We start from the raw sequence: 12,308 nt of genomic DNA, 5'->3' as shown, positions 1-12,308 counted from the left end.
ACTTTTGTAAAACCAGCATGAGATCAGAATCAGGTCCTATGTTTGTATGACATACACCTATAAAGCCATGAAATGTGCCCCTCCACAGGCTTGGTTTCCAAAATGGGTAGAATGAGTTTTGTCATAGAGATGGACTAGTAAAAAATAAAGGATGGTCATGTTTCTACTTCTTTGTTTCAGATGCCATAAGGGGTGGGGGGGCTTCCAAATGTCAAATATGGTTTCCAAAAGAGGTGGTGTAAACATATTTACATAATTAATGGGTAGATAACTGGGCAACTACTGTCAAAGCTGACTGGGTGTTATTCAAAATTGTATCTATCTCAGCCACTAGCACTGACATCCAAAAACTAGCTGCATTTTGGAAAACTCTGAGTCCAGCAAAGATCAGACAGAAGCCAACATACTGCACTATCTAACAAATTTCACGGCTTACCTCCCAAAGTCCTCCCACTGAACTTGTTAGCACTGACAAAATCAATGTTTTAACAGTAGTCTGAGACTTTTAGTTTATTAAGATGGCACGTTTTACTCATTGCCTCAAGCTAGTAGAGCATTACTCCCACAACACATGTATGAAGTGCAGTGGTAGCTGTGTTGGTCCTAGGATATTAGTGAGACAAGGTGGGTGAGGTAATATATTTTATTGGACCAACTTCAGTTGGTGAGAGAGACCAACAGAAGTTGGTCCAAAAAAAGATATTACCTCACCCACCTTGTCTCCCACAATACATGGAGGTCCTTATCTGTGACATATCCCCTCCCTCTAGGACTCCTGAATCGATGAATGATTTCTGCATTCTCCTTGCTTGTTTCAAAGATGTAGGGATTATATTTCTCACTATCTTTATTTTTAACACACTTAAAAACCACAGTTCTTACACTCCTGGGCCTTAGATTTTGACTTTTTTCCCTTTCTTTTTATAAAAGGTAAAATAAAAAAACAATTAGTTTGCTCAAAGTTCTCACTACATCCATTAACAATTGTGGTGGACATCAGTGTAAGTCAAGCCTTCAGCTGTGAAGTCTTTGATCACCTTCTAATAACAATTTTGTTTTCCCTCAATTTTCTTTATATCTTTTCATAATTTGTATTATGTATTCCATACAGTGACATACATCATTTTAGGTTTCTTACAATGACGGCCTACCTGCTAAGCAAAATATTGAAAATATTCTTGGGCTACCACTATACTTTTATTTGATTCAGAGCTACAATAAATCAGTGGTTCTCAACCAGGGGTACGCAGAGGTCTTCCAGGGAGTACTCAGTCTAAATCAGTGTTTCTCAATGTGGGGTTTGCAGCTCACAGCGGGATCACGGGACAGGTTTAGGGGGATCGCAAGTGCAGAGTCAGCATTAGGAGGTGGCAAGCAGGGCAACTGCCCTAGGCCCCATGCCACAGGGGGTCCCGCAAAGCTAAGTTACATGCTTCAGCCCTGACACCTGGGGCTTGGGCTTCAGACAAGGCTCACAAGTGAAAAACAGGCTCAAGCATCACAATATTTATATTCCAATTGATTTATTTTATAATTATATGGTAAAATGAGAAAATAAGCAATTTTTCAGTAATAGTGTGCTGTGACACTTTGGTCTTTTTATGTCCGATTTTGTAAGCAAGTAGTTTTTAAGTGAGGTGAAACTTGGGGTATGCAAGACAAATCAGACTCCTGAAAGGGGTACAGTAGTCTGGAAAGGTTGAGAACCACAGCAATAAATCACTGGATTGATGTTCTCTTTAACAAAGGTCTACGTGGGCCATACCTCTCTCTCTCTCTCTCTTTCTCTTTTTCCTCATTCCCAATCAAATTAATCAGTACCTCAATACTGTGGCTAGAGGACTTTGTGCTATTGGAGGTGCTGTCTTTCTAATAGGAAGCAAAGGTAAGGTCCTGACTAGTGTTAGGTGACTAAAACAAACACAAATAAAAATTTAGAAAGCAAATATCCTGAGAATAAAACCTGCAAATTTACTTCATTAGTACTCAAGACCACTTCTCTTTGCATATATTTAGGCAGAAAATTTTTATTTTCAAGAACGTTCACAGAAAAAAATGCCTAAAAAATCTTGGCAAGAATTTGAGTATTTACATTAGAAGTGCACTGTTTGCAGAACAGACTTGTCAATAGTTACAAATACTTGGAGATAATTTGTGAGCAGAAAAGGAGACCCTCTAATTTATAAATCTAATGTCTTTAATTTTATAGATGGGGAAATTGATGCACAGGGAGGGGAAGTGCCTTGCTCAAGGTCACCCAGCAGGCCAGCTGCAGAGCTGGGAATAGAATACAGGTCTTCTGAGTCCCCATCCAGTGCTCTATTCCCTCGGCCACATTGCTTATATGTTTATACATATACACCATAGGCTTGAGTGAAATATTTGCTACCACAAAATTGAAAAAACCAAGACAACACTGCATTACAATAATATTATGGCAGAGACACAATCCTACAAATAGATGGAATTTGGAAATTCAAAATTAAGACTGTTTTAATTAACCCCATCATGCAGCTGCTTTCAGTGTTGGCAATGCAGCCCTTTACCAGTTGTATATGTTTTATGCTTTATCCTGTGTGAGGCTACTTAGTCTACAAGGACATCCAGTTATATACATACATATAAAAATTAGCTTTACATAGTAACAAACCTCCTTAAAGCACTCAGAATGCATTATTCCTAAAGATGGAATTATATGAAAAGAAGATTGTACATTATGATATAGTTTCTCATATCAAATCTAACAGATCATCTTCTATGTTAGTCAGCTTTCTTATATTATCACAAGGAATTACTTTCAATTCTTAACATTAATTCATATCTGATGTCATCCCACTTAGATAAATAATACAGGTGTGCATAGCCCATAAGCAGCACCCTTCTTTCCCTGAAACTGCTTCCTATTACACATCTTAATAGGTTTTTGCTGACGTTCAAGAGATAAAACTAATGATAAAATACTTGGGAAATTACCTGAGATTTATCTCCTCCAAGCACATTTACCATCACTTCCATAACTGTCTCATGCATACCAAGGATTCTCATTAAGTTAGGATGCTGATAAAACACCTTGTTGTTCATTATATCCCTAAATCGGGGGGAAAGTCAATAATGCATTTTTTTTAAAATCATATTTTCATTTAAATTATCAAAACAGATATTTCAGAAATATAGAATGTGTTTTTTTAATGGAAAGCATTATTCATATTTCAAGAGTCATTACAAAATGATCGTTTTCAATTCTGAGTTTTTGTCACAATAGTGGAAATGCTTGACATTTAAACATTAATCATTTATTTGGCATCATTTTTCTTTAATTTGATATGAAATATTATGCATCTAATATGCTGATTCCAACTTGAAACACTGCTTTAAACAATTTTTACTTCTGGTCTCCTTGAAGAAAGGACACATTGTATAATGGTCAAAGCACATGATCGTGAGTAAAGAATTGTGGTTCTATTCTTGCTTCTGCCCCATTCCTCAGTTTCCCCATTTGTAAAATGGAAGTGACAGTTCTTACCTACCTCTGTTTCTGAAGTTTCTATCATTAATGTTTGTAACACTTTGAGGTACTTCAAGGGAAGATGCTACAGGAGTGCAGGACATTTGGAATGCATTTTGTACAGCCGCCTTAAGCGGGGATATTTTAACATTTTTACTTTGAGTCCTCTTCATACATATCCTAGCTCTCACGACCCTTTATAGGACACAGTAGTTTTCCTGGTGCTATAGGAGATGCAATGGCCCATTGGATATTGCTGGCATTTTAGAAAAAAATGGTAAAAAAACCCTGCTTTAGAGGAACATGGAAGATTGGGGAAAGGAGCAGGAAATGATCCACCTCGCCAAAAAAGGGCTACTGGTAACCTCAATTTCCAAAAGGCTTGATCCAGGATCTTTGAAATCAATGGCAAAGCTTCTATAGACTTTAATGGTGCAGGATCAGGGACAAATTGGGAACCACTGTCTTACAATAATCTGCTAGGTACTATATACTGAATTGCTAAATGCAACAACAGAAAGGGCAATTTATTTGCAGAATAAAATAATAAAAATAAATAAAGGAAAACTTTACATCTGTTATAAGGGAAAGAAACACCATGTTCAGCTTGTATCAATTCTTGCCTAATGAAGAGTCTTGGAAGATACTATTTAGAAACCTTAGGACAATCATCTTGCTTTCTTTCTCTCAATAAAATATTTTCATTCAATTGACTCTCTAATTTTTAAAATCTGTAATATTCTTATTTCATTCTTACTTAAAATGTATGTGACCTGTATGCACACACAGTAAGACACATGCATGTAGGACTAAAACAAAAGGCCCAGGCTACAATGAAATATGTCTAAAGTGGCCACTGCAGAGACCAACCAAAATCAGCTGCTTAAGAGAGGTGGTTTTATAATGGAGGTGGATTAGACATGTATTCATTTTGTTAGGAGATGCTCCAGGTCGGTCTCTCAAAAACAATCTTATAAAGGGTTCACTGTCAACACTACCTAGTCTTCCAATTCAAATATGGTCAGTCACTATTACTGAGATGGCTTTTTGGGTTTCAACCTAAAATCTAATGAAGGCTTGCATATTACAAAGATATCAGACAGTCTTTCTTGAGCAATGACTTTTCACTTAAACTTAATAAAATGAAAATAAAATAAAGTGAAGTCAATTTAGAGTTCATGAAAGGTACTGGACTGACACCAATAGAGATATGAATCCTTTACTTATCCACAAGGCTGGTAAAATGTGGGGGATCAGCAGCCAAAGCTTCAGCACAGCATCTGACTAATACTTTTATTAACTGCCACCCTGATCCAGAGGGGCTGTTTTTGATATGAAAACCAAGTTCCGTCTTTATAATATCCTTGGTAGTTTTGGCCTATACATTCAGATTGGCAGCCGAGGAGCCAACTGAAACCAGCAATGACATTCAGATACTACCTGGGTCAGACTAGAGCCAGTGACCTAGAAATGAAAGGCTCTGCATCCCATTACCAAACCCTTACTCATAACTTAAAAAGAAAATGATGTTAATTCCATACCCTAATCCATTAATCATAAGCAATTCCTCTTCTTTTCCCATTCTGACACTGAGAAGGGAGCGAATCTGGCCTAGTGCTGCTAGTAAATTGATTGTATCCTGCACAGAAGCAGCACTAATAGTGTAGGCCTTCCTCAGAGCCTGCAGTAGCTCACCGATGCTGTCATATTGCCTACGAAGTAGGTTGAACATAATCCGGACTAATTCTGGATCTTGGATCTGGTCTTCCTGAGCCCAGCGCACCATAGTCTGGGATATGAGTTCCTTCAAAGTAGCTGAAATAACAAACAAATTATGTAAAACATGAATAACTACTGCAACAATTGTAAAGAAACCCTGCCAAAGCATTAAAGTACTTATTAGTTTGAAACCTCAAATGACTAACAGTGGATGATGAAGCATTCACAACATAATGAGAGAGCATGGGTAGACTAATTTCTCAATATGTCATATAAAGATTTTTTTTAAAATCTAATTCTCTATTCAGAATTTAATTTTAGTACTTTTAAGAAAATTAGTGCTCATGAAAAGTGGCAGGTTGGTAGCAATGAAGAATGAAGCCCTCTACTTAGTCACCAAACTGATACAATGTGGGCAGCAGTGAAATTTCCACATGCTGCCTTATCACAATAACATGGATAACAATAACATCCTTACTGGCAACAAGGTACATTTAAGCGCCATGCCAATTCATCCTTCATTTCCCTGATGAGATTAAACAAATAATTAGGGCTGTCAAACGATTAGAAAAATTAATCACAATTAATCACACTGTTAAACAATAATAGAATGCCGTTGATTTAAATATTTTGGATGTTTTCTACATTTTCAAATATATTGATTTCAATTACAACTCAGAATACAAAGTATACAGTGCTCACTTTATATTTATTTTTATTACAAATATTTGCACTGTAAAGAACGAAAGAAATACCGGTAGTATTTTTCAATTCACCTAATACAAGTACTGTAGTGCAATCTCTATCATGAAAGTTGAACTTACAAATATAGAATTATGTACAAAAAATAACTGCATTCAAAAATAAAACAATGTAAAAGTTTAGAGTCTACAAGTCCACTCAGTCCTATTTCTTGTTCAACCAATCTCTCAGACAAACAAGTTTTTTTACATTTGCAGGAGATAATGCTGCCTGCTTCTTGTTCACAATATCACCTGAAAGTGAGAACAGGTGGTTCACATGGCACTGTTGCAGCCGGCATCGCAAGATATTTACATGCCAGACGTGCTAAAAGATTCATGTCTTTTCATGCTTCATCCACAATTCCAGAGGATATGCGTCCATGTTGATGACAGGTTCTGCTCGGTAACAATCCAACGCAGTGCAGACAGATGCATGTTCATTTTCATAATCTGAGTCAGATGCCACCAGCAGAAGGTTGATTTTCTTTTTTTGGGTGGTTTGGGTTCTGTAGTTTCCGCATCAGAGTGTTGCTCTTTTAAGACTTCTAAAAGCATGCTCCATACCTCATCCCTCTCAGATTTTGGATGGCACTTCAGATTCTTAAACCTTGGGTCGAGTGCTGCAGCTATCTTTAGAAATCTCACATTGATACCTTCTCTTTGTATTTTGTCAAATCTGCAGCGAAAGTGTTCTTAAAATGAACAACATATGCTGAGTCATCATCTGAGACTACTATAACATGAAATGTGGCAGAATGTGGGTAAAACAGAGCAGGAGACATACAATTCTCCCCCAAGGAGTTCAGTCATAAATTTAATTAATGCATTATTTTTTTAAACGAGCATCATCAGCATGGAAACATGTTCTTTAGAATGGCGGCTGAAGCATAACGGGGCATAAGAATGTTTAGCATATCTGGCACGTAAATACCTTGCAATGCTGGCTACAAAAGTGTCATGCAAATGCCTGTTCTCATGTACTGGTGACACTGTAAATAGGAAGCTTTGTAAATGTAAACAAACTTGTTTGTCTTAGCAATTGGCTGAACAAGAAGTAGGACTAAGTGGACTTGTAGGCACAAAAGTTTTATATTGTTTTGTTTTTGCAGTTATGTAATAAAAAAAACTACATTTGTAAGTTGAAGCAGCAAAGAATCCTGTGGCACCTTATAGACTAACAGACGTTTTGCAGCATGAGCTTTTGTGGGTGAATACGAAATTTGTAAGTTGCTTTTTCATGATAAAGAGGTTGCACTACAGTACTTGGATGAGATGAACTAAATATACTATTTTGTTTATCATTTTACAGTGCAAATATTTGTATTCAAAATAATAATATACAGTGAGCAGTGTACACTTTGTATTCTGTGTTGTAATTGAAATCAATATATTTGAAAATGTAGAAAAACATTAAAAAATATTTAATACATTTCAACTGGTATTCTATTGTTTAACAGTGTGATTCATTTTTTTGAGTTAATCACGTGAGTTAACTGCAATTAATTGACAGCCCTAAAAATAATACTAATTGCAATGGTGATTTTTCTAATGTGAACACCTGGTCATTATGGGCTAGATTAGAACTATCAAGTAATTGCACACATGCCACTGAAAGACTATCAGATAGCAGCAATAGTTTGTCAATATCAGCCTTAGCAATTATCATTAAAATTTCTTCTTTATACCTAAAAAGTATTATCCATATATTTCTGCCTTCTCAAAAAGGTTTGTGGCAGTGAACCTGTTATAAGGGGATAATATAGCCCCTTTCATTATTCGATAGCACAACATGATTTCTGTTTGAGGAATATGATCAGATTCTGATCTCACACCAGTGTAATTCCAACAGAATCACAAGGAGATGCTCTACTGTCTGGCATGTTCTAAGATGGAGAAGGAATTCATGAACCAGAAAAAAAAGATTTTTTAAAAGCAATCAACAAAAAGATGTGTTGACCCTGGCACATATGAGAATAGTTTAATTTAAGATCCCTTTTATATAACAGACATTATTTTATTCCTGCAGGGAGTTAATTCCCCACCCCCCATTTTGTTTTTTAAATTGTCTGTATATGTGACCAACTTCCATCTCATAAATTGCCACATGCTAGTTTTGCAAAGTTAGAGGTCTGAAAACAACTCCATGTAAACAATAAGGCAACTATTCTCTCTCACTATGCAGCGTGGTCTCTGCTTGTTTATAGTAAGTTTTTAGCTGAGCAGTGTGGAAAAAAATAAGTTATGGCTCTCCTTTTAATTTATCCTTTGAATGAATGCTAGAGTTTCCTGTGCTGCTTCAGAGATACCATGTACTTTCAACTCATACTGTTATGGGTAATTATGAACTTTTATTAAAATATAGTATGTTTTACAGAACAAGAGCCATGCCCCAGATTTTTAAAGGTATTTAGGCACCCAACTCCCTTTAAATATGTGGCCCACTGCCGGTCTAACACTATGAGCTCTAATCTCAATTCTTATACGGATTCTCTGTGTGGTTTTAGGCAACACAATTAATATCACTTCATTAGGTTACCCACCTGTACAATAAAATTAATATCACCTAACTCAGAGCACTGTTGTGCTGATTTGTTAGTAAGTCAATAAATTTATAGAGAGGTATGAAGATTAAAAGCATTAAGACTAGAGCTGAGCAAATACAGCAAAAATGTGTTCATGATCATTCATACAAATAAAAGCAAGTGCTTTGTTGGTATTTGGGGACTGCCTTTCTTTTATTATTTGCAAAGATTCCAGTAAGCAAGCATTTATTTGCAAGAATGTTCATGGATAGCAAAAGTGTTGCAAGTGCTAACGTGGATAAATATTCCCGAGAGTATTTACACCAAAAGTCCTCTCTCATGGCCATTTTGAAAATCTCTTCTTTATTGTTCACACAACAGATTAGAATTACAGTAGCTCAAAGATAATTCACTGAAAGATAAGGGAATCATCCTTTTTTCATAAAGTTTAGGTCATCCAATAAGGAAACAGACACACTACTATGTGACATAGGTAAGCAATTACACAGAATGAGTAGCTAAAAAAACAAAACAAAACAAGACAAAAAAAACAGTAAAGCATATGCTTGTGATTTTTTCCACACACAATCTACAGTGTACATTTTGTTGCTGAAACATTTCAGGGAATAATAAACAAATCTGTGAAACAAAACAAAAACCTGGTCATAGATAATTCACAAAGGGAAAAGGGGGACTATGTTTATCAAAAACTCTTTGATCCAAGCAATTTGCCCAGCTCTGCTGAGGAAGGAAAACATTTGAAATAAAAGATAGAGTAGCAGTACATGGTATAGTACATGTCAAAGACATTGATTTATTTTAAAATCACTAATAATCTTACAGAGCAAGTATATCCTTGGAAAATTATCTTTGGTATTCAAGTTGACTAATCTCCAGAAAGTCAGCTATGAGGCTTAAACGGCCTCTATGTACATTATAAATAATTGAGGTGGGAGGGAGAAATAATTTTTTTACATGAACTTAAAATTGGTTTATTTCTGAATTCACCAATTAATCTAGTATCCTGTAATAAGCAAATTCTTTATCATCAGGTAGAACAATCTGCAAACGAGCTGTTCTACCCAAAAAAAACCCCAACCAACCAAACAAAAACCCCACAACAACTTTGCACCACTGGTAATTTGTACGGGCTAGCCTTAGGGAACAAAAGAGAGACCTATGAAGCTGTTCAGCCATAGACAGATAGCAATCTTGCAAGCTAATATATCTGACAGACTGGCATACAAGGTCTGGAGTTGCTGAATATACACATACAAGTGTTATCCATAATACCTGAGAATATTAGATATTTGAATATCAAACTATGATTACATTTTATCTTCATTGTTCTTTAATAAGGTTTTAATGTCAATTATTAAAATACCTGTCTCTCCTGGTATACTTTTCAGGAGTCCAGCCAGAATATGACACAAGTATAATATTAATATTTGTGAAAAACTGAAAAAACTCATGGGATTTCTGATCTGGTTGAACTAACACGTTCTGGAGATTTTGAAAAGTCTGCTTCAGTGAGATTTCTAGTCTAATTACCAGTACACAGAGATTTATATGCAAAGAGCTTTGCTAATCACTGATCTATCTATTCCTTTCATCAAGCTTCCCAGTTTAAATGTAGTGTGCTTCATTAGCAATGGTTTATCTGCACTGAAGAAAACAGTAGTTAAGGAAATACAACTAACAGTAGCATTATTCCAGTAAGCATAGCACACAAACCTACATTTTGATAATGTTCTAGAATCAGAGATGCTACAACAAAGCAGTAAAAAGATCTCAAAGTCTATTATATAGACTTTTGGTTTTCCACCCACTATATGTTGGCTCTGTGTTCCCAAAGCTATTCAGTGAAATACACAGAATTTGAAAATAGTAAAGCTTTATAAAAAGGAATGAAAAAGAGACCAAAATTTGGCCTTTATTTACAATGAAAAAAAGTATTTTCTTCACCCATAGCCACATGACTATGAGGAAAGATTGAAAAATGGGCACTTTTTAGTGTTGAGAAAAGAAGACTGATGGAGGGCCCTGATAAGTCTTCAAATATGTTAAGGGCTGTTATAAAGAGGATGGTGATCAATTGTTCACCATATCCACAGAAGGTAGGACAAGTAGTAATGGACTTAATCCTCAGCAAGGGAGATGCAGGTTAGATATTAGGGGAAAAAATCTAGTTAAGTTCTGGAATAGACTTCCAAGGGAAACTGTGGAATTCCCATGATTGGGGGGTTTTAAGAAGAAGCTGGACAAATACCAGTTACAGATTGTCTAGGTATACTTGGTCCTGCCTCAGTGTAGGAGGATGAACCTAATGACCTTTTAAGGTCCCTACCAGCCCTACATTTCTATAATTTTATGAAAACATTTTACAGACTGAATATGAGGCTTATGTGATTGTTGTAACTATAAATGTTTATTTAAACAACGTATGTAATTGTTGTAATAATTATGAATTGTTATATTTACTCAATGTACAAAACATTTAAATAATAAATCATTATATCAATGAGTAAGGCGTTATCATATTTAGTTCTTTTAAACTAGTTTAGTGCCTCTAAGCTAGACCACAAAGGAGGATCTAAATTATGAGAGGCTTTCATTAAAATAGGAGGTGTAAGTTAGGTTATGTGCAAACTTGATGTACACCATGATAGTCATGGCTACATTTGCATCCAATGCCCCACTCAACACAGTGTCCTGAAGAGACACTGTGAAATGGTACTTGACCAAGAACAGAGAAAGCAGATATGAAGCAATGAAATGATATTATTTCTCTCTTGTGGGCAAATAGCTGGATAAACTGTAGCTTGGTTAGATGTCACTGGCAAGGTCAGACAGTGCTCCCTACCAGGTTGGTCTGACAAAAGCGGTATGTTGCATGCATCCCTGTGTGTCACTGCCAACAAAGGCAATTCTTTGTCGTCATAGACAAGGATGTATAGAACGCATTCTTCCCTCCCGCCTCTTGGCTGGGAGTAGAATCTAGGAGTCTGCTGACAGACCAGAGTCCATACCACAGAGCTGAGATTGGAGGGCTGAGGCTGAGTCTCCTCTGCATGCATTTGGTGAATATAAGCCAGAAGCAAGAGGGTCAACAGAAGAGCAACAAGTGTTTGTTGTTTCTCTACCTGTCATACTCATGCACACATTCCCCTTTACCTCCAAGCAAGAAAAGGCACAGAATATGTATTTGCTGCTTCTGAAATTAATGAAGCATTCTCTCCTGCAAACCAGCTCACTTTCTATAAGACCAGCAAACTGCAAGTTTTCTTTCATGAAAAAGGAGACTAACTGCCATGTGTGAGTGTGAGTGTGTGTGAGAGTGTGTGTGAGAGAGAATGAATGGAATTTATAGGTTTACAGAAAGTCAAAAATTATGATACCAACTCTTTAATTAGTGCAAAGCAGAATTTGCTGGTTTACGTAAACCAGTAACATTTTGAAGGATCAGATAAAAGTGGGCACCCCAATTGGCTTGCTTAAGAAATGTTTTAAAAAGGGATGAGAGTAAGTTTAATTTTTGCTGGTAACCCACAGATTTGGTTATATCAACACAGCATGAACAAAAAGGCAGGTACACAAGACCATGTTCCTGTCTGCATACTACATCCCATTTTTAGCATACAACACCTCTTAAATGCAACAGTAAAGAGGTTTAAAAGGACAGAGTTAGCTTGAAAAACATATTTTAAAAGTCTCATTTCCCCTGAATTAAGTTACTAGTGACATCTAAAAATCATTTACATAATACGTATGTAATTCTTCTGTTTTATCACTTATTCGGATATGCTAATTCTTTTGCAG

General features: G+C 36.1%; 1 protein-coding gene across 1 annotated transcript in view; it reads right to left on the bottom strand.

Moving 5' to 3' along the window:
* The window catches only part of RYR3 (ryanodine receptor 3), a 637,001-nt gene that overhangs the window by 264,113 nt on the left and 360,580 nt on the right, over positions 1-12,308 (bottom strand). The window contains 2 exon segments of the mRNA XM_039536203.1: positions 2,974-3,088; positions 5,047-5,320. Coding sequence (XP_039392137.1) covers positions 2,974-3,088; positions 5,047-5,320 — 389 coding nt within the window.

The sequence above is a fragment of the Mauremys reevesii genome, linkage group 4 (assembly GCF_016161935.1).
Source record: "Mauremys reevesii isolate NIE-2019 linkage group 4, ASM1616193v1, whole genome shotgun sequence".
NCBI classification, from domain to species: Eukaryota; Metazoa; Chordata; order Testudines; family Geoemydidae; genus Mauremys; species Mauremys reevesii.
The sequence above is the reverse complement of the archived record's forward strand: the minus strand, read 5'-3'. Positions and strand labels throughout refer to the sequence as shown.